General features: G+C 40.6%; 1 protein-coding gene across 22 annotated transcripts in view; it reads right to left on the reverse strand.

Moving 5' to 3' along the window:
- Positions 1–3,529: 3,529 nt before the first annotated feature.
- The window catches only part of CCSER2 (coiled-coil serine rich protein 2), a 48,051-nt gene continuing 36,762 nt past the window's right edge, over positions 3,530–14,818 (reverse strand). For 17 of the 22 annotated variants that reach the window (XM_087871910.1, XM_087871922.1, XM_034435363.3 and 14 more), the window contains one exon: positions 3,530–4,801. In XM_087871910.1, coding sequence (XP_087728036.1) covers positions 4,031–4,801 — 771 coding nt within the window. In that variant the 3' untranslated portion in view covers positions 3,530–4,030. Of the gene's footprint in view, positions 4,802–11,498; positions 11,539–14,818 lie in introns of all 22 variants that reach the window. The other 5 variants (XM_087871912.1, XM_087871916.1, XM_034435367.3 and 2 more) reach the window with 1 other exon arrangement.

Genomic DNA, 14,818 nt, shown 5'->3' on the forward strand with positions numbered 1-14,818 from the left:
TTAGGATGCTAATGTACCATCAGACAAATGGCTTCAGGCACGCAAAGAATGGGTGGCAAGGACACTCTATTGACCTCCAAACACAGCATTTGAGACTAAGTCAGTTTGCAAGTCCCTATAACTGGATTCCAAACTCTTGAAATATGCAATGCTCCTTGTTTGCACAAGGCAGGTGGTAGTTATTGCAGAGTATTTTTTAAAAAAAACACCACAATTAAATCAAGCAATTCTAACGGCAAGCCTTAGCTTTGGCAAACGTTTTAGGGATTTTCACTTTTGAGTTATGGCATGAAGAATGTGGAGGTTCAGAAAGAAGATGCTTTAACAAGACAAAAGCTTTGCAAGACCAGGTTGTGTAGGCATGCAAGCCACCGTTCCACGAATATTTTGGGATAATGAAGAGGCATTTTATGGGCTGAATCCTCCATGGAAAGGAGGATTTATGTTTAAAAAACCTGAAACACGAACATTAATATATACTGAAAAACTATTTCACTGCTTCAGCCTTTAAATTTAATCTTTAAATTTAGGCACAACTCCATGCTCATCAAGTGCAAATCTGTTTTGTTCCACTTCATTATACACATTGGAGTGGTTTAAATACCTTAGGAATTATTGCATAATGCAGCAGAATCCAATGGACACAATGCATGTTAGCCAAAAGTAAAGATTAATAAAATCCCAGATTCCCCCCCCCCCCCACTTTAAAGAAATCATTAAGGCCACTGGGAATCTGGCTGCCTATCTGAGACTCCTAGCAACTTTGAATGAGCCTTCAAGTCACACTGCAGGCCAGCTTTGAAAATAAGAAATGCCTTTCATCCACTGGACATCCTAAACATACGTAAGAACTTTCTCCAACAAAACTGCATTCAAAAAGGTAGGCCCTGTCAGTTGTATAAGGGAGACTCACAAACCATGATTAAAAACCCACCCGGTCCCACCTTGGCTTTGCCCAATCAATGCCCGAAGTTACGACTCAGGGCAGCTCAGTCAACCCCCTCTGGGCGAGGGACTTCCAAGTTGCCTCAAGACACAGTTTAGAAGTTGAACATCAAACTCGCATGCTGCTATCTGCTACCACCAGCTTGCTTCTCACTGGCCAGTATGACAATGGAATTGGGAGCAAAAGGCGACTGTTATCTTTGGAAAGTAATTCCCCCCCAAGTGCTGTATCTTCCTGAAGCGAAGAGGCCACCTTCCAAGGGTTACTTCTCATTAAGTGCTTACAGCAGAGGTCTTCAAACTTGGCAGCTTTAAGACTTGTGGACTTCAACTCCCAGAATTCCATAGCTGGCTGGAGAATTGAAGTCCACAAGTCTTAAAGCTGCCAAGTTTGAAGACCTTTGGCTAACAGTAACGCTGGGAACATGAATTTAAAAATGCTACTTGAAGGCCTCCCAATGCATACTGAAATACTGGTACCGATATAGAAATTCAACCTGACGCAGTCGCGCTTTTAATAAACCGGATTACGGTTATTTCTTGCCACTGAGAAATGGGACAACCCTCTCCAATGTTTTTCCTCGGTCTAACTCTACAGGTACCCCTGGGTGGTTAGGCATCTTCTGTTGACATGGTACATCCACGCCCTGATTGGGACAAGAAGATGGGTGTTAACTATTGAGGGAAGAACAGCTCGAGTCTGTTCAAGGTGTCAAAAACAGCAAGAAAGTGGTTGTAGATTTTTAATTTTTTTAATCCCTTCTGGACTGCCATTTGTGCAACTACATAGGATTCCGTCTTATTTATAGTGCCGAAAGGAGGCAGACCCTTGGGTCCCATTGGATCAGTCAGCTTGCTTGGACAACTGCTCGCTTGACAGGCTCCGGCTGGTCTGGCACAGTGCCAGACGGATTAGCCAGGGGTTCAGCCCCAGCTACCTGGACTGATGTGCTGGTCAGCTTGGATTAAACAAGGTGTGATCCACATCGAAGTTTGTGGGGCTAGCGTTATGACAGAAAACCCCTGCCCGTTTTAAACGCAACCCTCCTTCAACCGCTATCCCTGATCACAGAAAAAAAAGGCAACTGAAGCTTAAAGCATGTCTGCCATTTGAAGAAAACGGGGTTTTTTTTTCCCCCTCAAGAAAGCATTTTCTGGCCAACAACATCAAGAACATTTCACTGCGTACCTTCAAGGTTTACAAGCGACACAAACACAGCTAAGGGCTCTTGGTCGGTCTTTCGATGATAAACTTAAGTTGGCTGCATATATTTCTTACTTATCCTGCTTAAGAAAAGCAAAGCTACTTTTCCCTGGCTTAATTTAGCCTATCTGGCGCCCTCCAAATACACCACGGTTTCCAGCTAACAAGCCAGGTTATTTGAGGACGATGGAAGATTTTAGCCCAGAGATCTTCAAACTTGGCAGCTTTAAGACTTGTGGACTTCAACTCCCAGAATTCTCCAGCTATGCATAGCTGGCTGGAGAATTCTGGGAGTTGAAGTCCACAAGTCTTAAAACTGCCAAGTTTGAAGAACTCTGATTTAGCCTGACATATTTGGAGGGTGCCAGATTTGGGGAGGTTATTTTGATTTTATTTTTTTTAAAGGGTGCGTTTTTCTATAAGAAACATTCTATAACTAATATTCAGCAGAGCTCAAAATCAGTGCTGTGGTAGATTTTTCAAATTTCATTTAACACTTTTAAGTGTTTTTTTAAAAAATGCCATTTCAAACAAGTGTTCTCAGATTGATACTGGAATAAGATTTCAAGACAACTGAATCACATTTGCAACTTCTATTTCTTCTATTTCTATTTCCCTCCCTTCCATTGATGGCCTATTGGACAGAATTTCTCAGTCTCCAGTGACTGTCTATCAACTTTCCCCAAAGATTAAAACGTGACTTTTGTGACTTCCCAAGATTTCCCCCAAGTGTGTATGTGTACATAAATGCGTTTGGCATTTTTAAAAATAGGGTTTAAAAAAATGTAAGCTTTATTATGAAAAATAATTTCTGAATCCCTACATATATGGCAGAATTTTGTGCAAACATTCCAGATTGGCTTCTTGAGATGTTTTAGTTGTAACAGAACTCAATAAATAATGTTACCGTTAAGCAAGCCTTGAAATGAAAATTTACAAGCTGGCGGTCATGGACTCCTCATTTCCAGAGTCACATCACATGCCATTTGACAACCGTCGGTATAAACCAAAGTCTGGGATATATATTAAATACTGCTTTTCAGTTACGCCATGATAATTGAGTAACACTTATATATTCTACAGAGCTTATCTACAAGGAACGGGTAAGACTTTTAAATATAAATATATCCATTTCACCCTGTGAAATTTTGTGGCCACTTGTGAACCATGAATTAGGGACCCCAAAAACACAGAGAACAGTTTGGGATCTTCCTTGCGAAAACATACAACCTCCGTTAAATATTAAATATACATCTTTTACAAAGTTTGGGGTTATAAATAGAGACAATTTGCATAGGCCTCTTGAGAGACAGACTTATGGCTGAAGAGTAACGTGAAAGGAAGAAAACAACAACAACAAAAGAAAGATCAACAGTATCATTTGTCCATCACTCTCTAATTAATTCCCAGAACCGGAAGTTGGGCCTCTCAGTCATCTATTCTTCGGGGAGACATCTAAAGCAGGGGTCTCCAACCTTGGCAACTTTTAAGACTTGTGGACTTCAACTCCTAGAGTTCCTCAGCCAGCAAAGCAAAGCTGGCTGAGGAACTCTGGGAGTTGAAGTCCACAAGTCTTAAAAGTTGCCAAGGTTGGAGACCCCTGATCTAAAGGATACAATTTCCATCAGCAACTTTCCCGGACAGAGGAGACCATCGGCGCCATCAGGAGAGGTCACAGGCTCGTGCAGATCGAGGCTTGAAGAAGCAATGCACTTTTTTTTTTTAAGAGGGTAAAACTGAGACTAGAAGAAGCAGCATCTGATGATGCGCATCGTTTGGTGCCTTCCAGGCTCTCGCCGGAGCCTCCTGGACAGGAAAAGGGCGGGCAAGCAGCGTCATGGGACAGGACCGCGGCAACGACATGGGAGAATCCCACTCGGGCTACGTCTTTGGTTTAGGGAGTCGGGAGTGACGGTGAAAAGTCAGGGCCCCCTCCCCGGGGCGAAGGGCCGGATCTCGGCTCTGTGGGGCGTCTTTTGCTGGCGTCAGGAGCTTCGAGGGGCCAGCCTGAAATCTCTGCTGCTCAGGAGCTACGATGGTTTGGGGGGTCGTCCTCTGCTTGGGGCGGAAGGAAATGGCCGGAGGGCGAAGTTTGGAGGCCCTCTGGGTCCTGCTGCTCAGAAGGGAGAGGTTAGACACTGACTGGGGTTGTGCTTGGCCGCTCGGTGGAGGCACCAGGGAGTCTCTCGAAGAGCTTGCTGGAGGAGGCACTGGCGCGGTCTGCTTTGGGGCTCGGAGAGCTCTTGACATCTTTGGTGGCAAAGCCTGGTTTGGCCTGGAGCTGTGACTTTTTAGAGCTGGCGTGGCCTGCCCATCCTGCGCATTCAACTGGGCCGAGGGGGCAAGGGGCTGCGAGGCATTCAATTTCTGACCAGCGACGTCTTTCGCTTTTTCTCTGACCGTTTCATTCTTGATGGAATGTGCATTCGCCAGGGAGTTGTCATCGTTCCGCTGTGTGTTTAAAGTGCTTGGTTCACGTCCGCTGTCAGTGCCGGAGCCCAGGGCAGCGTGGTCGTCTTTGTGGCCAAAGTGTTCCGGTTGGTCCTGAGGAGGGGGCTCACTGCGAGCCACGGTGGGTGATGCTTTTGCTAGTTTTCCCTGGCTGAGGTCTGCGGAACGGGGAAGGTGGCTGGAAGGCTGTAGTACTTGAGGCTATAGAGGAAACAGTACATGCCAATGGATTAGGAAAAGAAAGCATGGGAATCTTACTGGCATCTGCTTAAAAATTAACTTTTGTGTTTAAAGCTAATGAGCAAAGGGCAAAGGAACCAATGTTTTCCATGCCTGTGCAAGGACACTAAAGGAATAGGCTTTTGCAGTCAAAATTCATGATTATATTTAGGTCTGTATGTAAATCTATACAATTCCAACACCCAACTGAACTCTTATTATTGTTCCTTGTTCACCTGTATTTTTGCCTTCTAGCCCAGAGGTCACTCAAGGAAACTAATACTAAAACAGAAGGCTCCAATCTTGGCAACTTTAAGACTTGTGGCCTTAGCAAAGCTGGCTGAGGAACTCTGGGAGTTGAAGTCCACAAATCTTAAAGTTGACAAGTTTGGAGACCCCTGTACTAAAACATGAAATTGTATCAGCTAAAAACAGTTAAAATCAACTAATCTTCAAACTAGAAAAGGACAGGTAAAAAGGAGGCACTGGACTCTTTACCCTAAATGCAGTTAAAAGACTTTTCCTGAAGTGACAGTTGAAGGCAACTCCCAAGGCAATTATCCTCCATAGTTGGGGAGCAATGCAGCAACTGTACCAGTAAACAAATGTCGGAAAAGGAGGTCATTGTCTTCATTTGATAGGGTCTTTACTGGTTCAGATGAATTGGGCAACCCCTCCAAATATTTCATCCATTACTGCAGGGATCTCCAACCTTGGCAACTTTAAGACTTGTAGACTTCAACTCCCAGAATTCCCCAGCCAGCTATGCTTGAAGTTTAAAGTCTTAAAAGTTACCAAGGTTGGAGATCCCTGCATTAGAGTAGAAAAACTGGCCTATTCCTATTGTTTTATCCACAATAGCAGACGTAACTGTGCCACAATTAAATGCTGTATAAGCAAATTTAACCACATGAGCACCGTCTTCCCAAGATCCATTGGTTAAAGCTTATTATTTGCAAGAATATGTTGATTTATTGGATTAATCGGATGTTGAAATCTCCATAAAGTCTTTGGGTTCTTCAGCTGTTAATAAATGGTAGGCTTAGTTAGAAGGTTATCTAGGCTGGCTTAATAAGCTATGTTTCAATGCAGAGTATACAACCTGGGATTACTACAGTAGTCCTGTTTCATGATCATTCTCTCTCAGAAACGATAATGAGTGTAAGGAAAAATTCCATAACTTGGTGAATGACTAAATAGGGTACAGGCCTGAGAAAGGTCTCTCCCTCACAGTTTTCACAAGATAAAACAGACAGTAAGCTGCATCATACGTTCCCTGTGTTTTAGTCTCATTTTAGCACTGTACATCCTGAGTTAATTGATGTGGCCTGATTTTAACAGATATATTTTACTGTTTTCTATACACAATGTACCCACCTGCATAGATGTGATGTTAGAAGACATGCAACTGTTGCAGATGGCAAATATAGACCAGAGTGATTTGTAGACAGAAAACATACGACACATAAAACACAAACTGCCCTCAACATACAACAATCTCACACAATCCCTCTATTTATATCAGTGCCTGGAGGCTTTGAGGGGTATTATTATTTTTTGCTGATGTAAAAAGGGCTCTCTTCCATTTCAGGATTTTAAGTTACCCAATGGAGGATAATAAAATAGTTATTCAACCTCTTTGCCTCATCATGGACCAGGCAGCGTTACACACAAATACAAAGTGATTTAATTTTTCTACAGGATGATCCTTTCTTACCATATATATCTACTGAAGGATACTTTCCTCTTTATATTATAAAATACCACCACCATTGAGGGGTGACAAAATGGAATTTGATCAGTACAAGAAAGAAAATTATGTACTAGTATTTGACAGTAAATGGGACGGAATAAAACAATTATTAAAACTGAGAATTAGATTATAGCAAACCTCAATTTATCAAAAGTTCCCAAAAAGAAAATACATTAAAATGCTGCAACGTAAATGTTATTTATATGTTGAAAAACAAACAAAAAACAAACTGTAACATATGCCTCATTACTCATAGTCTTACACAAATATGTGAGTTAGATCCTGTTCTTCTGCTTTAGGAAAAAGTGTGCCTAATGTAACTAAAATGAAACTGAACTAGTTATTAGTGTAATATCAAAAGGAATTCTAAGCCTCAAAAAGGTTAGAGCTGACTTTTGCTTATTAAAATCTAATTTTGGGAGGAGAGAGAAGAGAGGAGAGGTCAGATGCAAAATTTTGACAGATCCAACATCAAGTGCAATAATTTAAATACAAGTTTTTAAATTAAACAGCCTTCATTTCTAAATAAAAATGGGACAGGTTTACACTCAGTTTCACAGATTGTTCAAATAGAAATCTATTTAGAATTTTTTTCCTCTCTCTTCTACTTGATCTACAAAACATTTCTCCTTGAAAGAGAGAAAATCAGAGACAAAACTAGTTGACTCACATTTATAGAGTTTATCTTGGAGGGAGAATTAAATAAGGAAAAAAAACATAACTGGATTAATTTTCTCTTAATGGACAGTGTGTCTAATCGGGTTGGTGACAGGACAGCGGAGGAAAAGAAGGAAAGAAATAGATGAAAGGGTGTGTATAAGGAGGGGTAACCCTAGTTATCTCCCACTCACCCAGTTCTGAAAGCAATGGGGGGAAAAAAACAGAAAATATAGGCTCAGTTTTTCCAACTCCTCCTTGATTAAATCACTGCTATGAGTCACTTTCTACTTCTCTAGCAACTGAAAGAAGTTACTGCAAGTTTATATAGAGAAGAAAAGGAAATCTTGCTTTCTGGGTATGGTGGAAAAATCTGTTTTTCAGCTCCCATCATGTTAAAACAGATCTTGTTTCGTGCCAGGAAGGAACACACCTCCTTCAGCAAATCCTTGCTGCCCAATTGGTCAAATTACTGTCCCAAATGCAGAAACGTGCCCCTTCTCCTTGTGACTGCAGAATCCCTCCCAAACACTATTTTAATCCAGTGATTAAATTCACAACCCTGGTCAAAAATAGCCATGGAACAAGAACTGTCAATTCAGATAGTGGCAAGACAGTTGTGTCAACACTTGAGCTATCCACCGCATATCCTTATTCAAAGTTTCGGTCTTCTACTCTAACTCAACTGGGAATGGTCTGGTTGGGCGGGGAGAGCAGCTCCCAGAATCCCACTGGCTAGGAAAATAAAGGAAGGATTGCTCTAATGCAGGGGTCCCCAAACTTGGCAGCTTTAAGACTTGTGGATTTCAACTCCCAGAATTCTCCAGCCAGCTATGCTGGCTGGAGAATTCTGGGAGTTGAAGTCCACAAGTCTTAAAGCTGCCAAGTTTGAAGACCTCTGCTCTAATGTGTTTCTCAGTTCCTTTATTTCTATGGAGATTCTCAATCACCCACATCATGGTTGTCCTAAAGGTGCTTTATCCAAAAGGCAACTGGACTTCCTTGGGTTTTTTTTTTTTTTCTTTGAAAACATTTCGCTTTTCACCCAAGAAGTTCGAATTTCAGTTAGAACTGAAAAAGCTTCTTGGATGAGAAGTGAAATGTTTAAAAAAAACCACACACACACCAACAAGACAGTCCAGTTTGAAAAAAGCATATTGGGGACTTGTAGACTTTATTACGCAACAATTCATAGAATAGATCTTTTTTTCATAGTCATGGTTCTCGACGAAAAGCCTTTAATGTAAATAATTAGCAAGATAGCTTTTCTTATAATTAAGCTGGCTATCTAGCCCATGTCAATACTTGATGGCTTGAAAACAGCAAACTGGTTTTGGTTGGGTCCAAATGTGGTGAAATGGTTGGAAGATGCTGAATGACAATTTATCACATTAGGGAATGTATCTGTTTTTCTATCATACTTCTTCTTGCCTTTTGAAGCTAAGTGATCATTATATGAATAGGAATAAATCCAATTCAGGGCAACTCCAGAAGAAACCAGGCATCAGTGTTTATTTAGATCACAAAAGTAATCTAAAAGCAGCCAAATATATACAGTAGTGGCCAAAATTGTGGAAACCTTATGGGAAAAGTGTATTTTTGAGATTTGATGGCTAATAACACCAATTTTTTTTTTTTTTTTTTTTTTGGAGTTTCAAGATAATCCTATTCCACAGCTGGAATGGCCTGGAAATAGCCCAGACCTTAACCCAATTGAATATCTATGGAGCTGACGAAAGAAACTGGTTAGTCAGAAGCGACCCAGCAATAAAACCCAGTTAATAGAAGCCATCATTCAATCTTGGTTTCACATTATAACAGCTGCAGAACTAAAAGACTTGGTTCACTCCATGGGAAGACGTTGTAAGGCCATAATTCATGCTAAAGGTTACCCAATGAAGTATTAACTGACATGGGGATCATTTTAGTATATCGTGTTTTTTCTACGTGTTTCACTTTTCTTCTTTATACTGTAACTGCTATTCTAATAGCAAATCCTTCATAAAGGTTATTGCATTACATTCTTGATTAAATTATCTCTCCATTGACATATAATTTTATGGTACTACTCCCAAAAAAAGTGGTGTTATTAGCTAGTTTTAGAAGAGACACATTTCCTAAAAGGTTTCCACAATTTTGGCCATTACTCTGTGTGTGTGTGTCTGTGTGTGTGTGTGTGTGTGTGTGTGTGTGTGTGTGTGTGTGTGTGTGTAGAGTCCTTGACTTACAACAGTTCATTTAATGACCACTCAAAGTTTAAAAAGCGCTGAAAAAAGGATTTATGGCCATTTTTCAGAGTCATGATCTTTGAAGCATCCCGTGATCAAAATTCAGATGCTTGGCAACTGGTTCATACTTATGACGGTTGCCGTGTCCCAGGGTCATGTGATCCCCCCTTTGTGACCTTCTGACAAGCAAAGTCAATGGAGAAGCCAGATTCAGTTAACAACCAGGTTACTAATTTATCAACTGCAGTGGTTCACTTAACAACTGTGGCAAGAAAGGTTGTAAAATGGGGCAAAACTCACTTAACAAATGTCTCACTTAATGACAGAAACGTTGGGCTCAATTGTGGTCATAAGTCAAGGACTACCTGTATATATAAAAATAGCAACTGCTCCTTTGGAACTGTTGACTGTTTTGCACATCTCTGACAATGTTAGTGAGCCTCATGTAGGTCTATTTAATACAGGTGGTCCTTGGATTATGACTACTTGTTCAGCATCAATACAAATTTATGATGATGCTAAACAAGTGTTATTTATGACTGGTCCTTGGAGTTCCGGCCATTGCAACATGCCTGCGGTCACGTGATCACGATTTCTGATATTCCCTGCCAGCTTCCCACAATCAAAATCGATGGGGAGGCTGCAAGAAGTCAGAAGTGAGGTCCCTGCTTAATGACAGCAACCAAGGCTGCCAGAACTGCTGTTGCTAAGTGTCATTGTCAGGTGGCATTGCACTTTACAATGGTATCGTTTCATTATGGCAATTCCAGTCCCAACTGCTACTGTAACTCAAGGACCACCAATATATCAATGGAGTGTCAGCTAAGAGTTACTAGCAAAAGTTGTGACTCGTTTCATTTGTTAAAAAAATAAAAGTTGTCCAACATTTGAGGTGGTGATCGATCGATACGTAGGAAGAATTTTATGGAGGGAGTTCAACCATTTGAGAGATGCACTGCTTAGTTAAGGGAATGAGCCTCTTTCCCACCAAAATTGTATTTGTCAGAATCAAGCATGTACTTTAGGCCTTCTGCTTTTATAGCAGGGAGACAATCCCAGGCTTCCTTTAATTTGTGTCCTTTAAAACACAATTGACCTATTTGGAGCACTGGAATATTCCAGTGGAGTTACTGTAGTTTAAAATTCAACTTAGATGCAGCCAAAGAAGTCATATATCATTTTAAAAAAAAGAGTATAGTGATAGGATCTTTGGGAACATTTGTTACTGATGCTGGGAAAAAGCAGAAGGTTTTCTCGTACCCATTTCTCTCTCGAGATGAACTTTTATACTAAAAAAATGGGTACACAGGGAAGCATGGTCATATCCTGTGATGACTGCTTCCACATTAAGATGCTCCATAACCAAACATTTATGAACAAACAGATTCACCACTTAAATACCTTGACTTGAAACTACTTCAAAACTTGTGTAGGTTCACATATAGTGGAGTATGTGTTCGTATATAACAGGGGTCTCCAACCTTGGCCACTTTAAGACTTCTGGACTTCAACTCCCAGAGTTCCTCAGCCAGCTTTGCAGCTTTGCTGGCTGAGGAATTCTGGGAGTTGAAGTCCAGAAGTCTTAAAGTGGCCAAAGTTGGAGACCCCTGGTATATAATTTTGCTTAAAATACAATTTAAGCTTCTCAATGATAAAATAAACTCAGAAGGAATCTGGTTGACATTGTTTCTGATTAATAAACGGTTATTCAAAGACCTTTGAATGAAATTGGTGAGTTGGACAATAGAATTCTTTCTGAGTCTGGCAATATGTGTATGGTAATACACCAACACATCTCTCATCCTAAAATGTTTTCAATTTTCATTAAAAACCTCTTTCCTTTTCCTATTTACACAGTGAAATATATGTATGTATGTATGTATGTATGTATGTATGTATGTATGTATGTATGTATGTATGTATGAAAAAAACAAGACAAGAGCATGCACAAGTGTGATCTGCATGCACCATGCAGAAAGCAAGCACAACGGTGAAGACACAAAAGGAGAGGTCGGGAAAAAAATCTAAAGTTGTACTGTACCACGCTTTATCACAGAAGTAATGGACTAACTCCTCAACTCCTTGTCAATAGCACAATAGGAAGCAGAGACAAAAAAGAAAAGACAAGGACAATGATATCAGAGGGCCGAGACACAGCAATGAGCCACTGCCATGATTAAGAACATCCTCTTTACACATTGTGATAGTCACAATGCAGATTGTGTCAAAAAGGCAAACGGAGGGCATCTTTTAAATGCAACCATACCTACTCACCTTTATCCAGATCTCAGTATGCAACTATATCCGGTCATCCAATGGATCCTGCCCTCACATCTTGCTCTCAGGGGCCATCACATAATTTTATTATGTCCACCAGGTCACAAAGCTTCAGTGGGTTATCCTATAAATCCATATCCCCGTTTGTCTTTTTCCCACTAAAGACAGTATATTTCTGTGCTTCATAATTTTCTAAAGTGTAAGCATGTCACTCGGCTTCAAATTGTCTTTGGATAACTTCCTAATTTCTTGAACTAAACATCTGCCATGCTATAGAAGTTCTTGAACTACAACCCACCCATCAGCCTCAGACAAAATGGACAATATGGGGGAAGGGGGCTGGATTTTGTAATTCCTACGGAGTTTTCACTCTGCCTTTAAAGTTATGCAAGTTGAAAAGCTGCTTAATGGATAAGCTCTCTCAGCAACCGTAACATACAAGAAGCTAAGGATCTCTAATGAAAAGTTGTAAGTTCTCATGATGCTCTATTTTATTGGAATCAATTTTGCATGGCAGTGCTGTTCTTCCTGATAAATTTTAATAATATTCACAACAAATACAGCTGTTAAAATTAGGATCTCCGAGATAAGGGCATCAAAGCACCAATAGGTCCACAGATGCCTCCTTAGCACTGGTTCAAGGTCTCTTTTCCAAATTTTAAAAAATATTTTAAAAATTCCCTTTTTAATGGAAATATTGCAAACTTCAGCTTACTGTTTTTAAGAAATAAAATTAAAAAGGTGGGACGCTCCTTGAAATGAGGAGAAAGTGATAGGGAATTTTGCTGTCTTCCTTTTCTCTCTGGTGATCCTGTCACTGGATATATTATTTCTCTTAAAACACATCACTGGAAGGCCATTTTAGCTTCAATTCTTGGCTCTCTAAAATTTCCCAAAATAGACCCCCAACAACAGCAAGCCAATAAGGCCAGTGGCAAAGATGCTGTTTTTACACAAGCAAAAAGCCAATTCCCCATCCCTAATCAAAGGGCAGTTCTCAGTTTCAATTCTGTTTCTAATTGTGTACCGTGTTTCCCCGAAAATAAGATCCTGTCTTATATTTTTTTGAACCCTAAAATAAGCACTTGGCCTTATTGCCATGCACTCAAAAGCCTGATTGGGTTTTATTATCAGGGGATGTCTTATTTTGGGGGAAACAGGGTAAACATCAAGAATAGTACTGTGTCACCTGAAAGAAAAACAGAATCTAGAAGGCTGAGTAGCCTAAACATTAAGTGTACAGTTAGGTGGCAAATCCCAGCCAACCTTGTCTGATTCCCCAAATTTAAACAGGGTTCAGGCCTGGCTGGGATTTGATGAAAGTCTACCAGAAAACCTGAGAGCTACACACGAGTTTGGGATGTTGGAAAAACACAGCAGAACAGCAGAGGCAAACAATGAGAAATCTCTGTTGCCAACAAATTGTAGATTTTTTTTTAAAGCTTTATATTACTTTTTTGTGGAATGAGAATCATTTTAGCTACATTAATAACTGTCTTTTTTTGTTTTTGTTTTTGCAGATGTCTTTGTAAGTCGATATATTTATCTACTATTACATGTGTTTCTTTTGCTTTATGTATTTTTGGTTCACTTGTTCCAGTACAGAAGCACTGACAGTAAAATAAAGAACGATGATCAGTCTAATTGCCGATACAAAATATTTCAAATTATTGTTTTTAGCCAAAGAAAACCTATTTATAATCAGGATATGGCTTCAGTTAACTGGAACCCTTTGGAGACATTCATACAGCTATTCAAATCCTTCATATGGTCAGATCCAAATGTAATAAAATGGCCGCCTCTATAGCTCAGTTCCCAGATTTTGCTGTATACAGCAAGGCATCCAAGCTCAGGAATGGACTGTGAAAGGATCACCACTATAATGATCACCCCTATGTAGAACTTCGAAAAAGACTGGGCTTTGGGCAATTCCCAGATTTTTAACCGTTAATCCAGGCTAGCTAGTTGCTTAGTTAACACTTCCTTGGAAATATCTTAAACAAATTCTATCAGCTGGATCTGAATCCCTGACCATCAGGATTTGTTTTGCACAGCTGTTTCTAGTTAGTCTAAATCCATCTGTATAGCACAGGAGTGTCAAACTCAAGGCCCCGGGGGCCGCATCCAGACCATGGGGTACTTAGATCTGGTCCGCAGGGCCGCCCTGGAAGCAATGAAGGACCGGCTGGAGGTGCTTCTGCCAGCGAAAACAGGGTCTCGAGCTCCATTTTTGGCAGAAAATGGCAGAGGGTTGCAGGAGGCCGTGGCAGGCGAAAACGGAGCTCGAGACCCTGTTTTCGCTGGCAGAGCACTTGGGCCGCCACAGGCACCCCTGACAAGAGTGATGTTGAACTGGCCATGCCCCCTCTGGCCTCGCCGCCCCCCCCTCAGGTCAAACACAACCCTGATACGGCCCTCAATGAAATCAAGTTTGATACCCCTGGTATAGCAGATCAGGAAATGGGACAACATTCCATTGGAAACCATGGTCTAAGGCTGATTTGTAAGTCTTGGCTTGTGTTTAACTATGGAAGAAACATAATCTTGCTAATTGGTAGAGATGAAAGCCAAGGGAAGCCAAAAAAAAGCGTATTAAAGGCTTTGCAGACTTTGTTGATTCTTTCTTACTGAGGTTCCATATTCTCCATGTTGATCTTCTCCTTCCTAAACTAGAGGTGGAGAAATTAACCTCCAAACCAAATCTATACTCTCTAAATCCTTCTTTCCAAAAGGGCACACACATAAAACTGATGCAAAAGCAAAACATTAATCCAGAAACCAAGCACACCTGCTGGAAATCTCTCTCTTCCCCCCCCCTCTCTCTCAATGATTCTATTTGTTTGGAAAACTCCAGTTTGTTCAACAAATTGTGGTTAAAATAAACATTATAGTTTAAGCATGACATATTAATTCATTTCTCCCCATACTCTGAAACTCTTTTCTGTACTTAATTATAACAAACAAGTTCATTAATATTGTGCACTATGTCAGGTATTGCTGACAGTTGCCATGGGTGCCCCATAATGAGTTAACATGGTCTGATATAAAACCCTGAAATAATGCAAGGGTGACTCAAGGAATACA

This window comes from Pantherophis guttatus, chromosome 6 (assembly GCF_059756535.1).
Source record: "Pantherophis guttatus breed Tessera chromosome 6, ASM5975653v1, whole genome shotgun sequence".
Lineage (NCBI taxonomy): Eukaryota > Metazoa > Chordata > Lepidosauria > Squamata > Colubridae > Pantherophis > Pantherophis guttatus.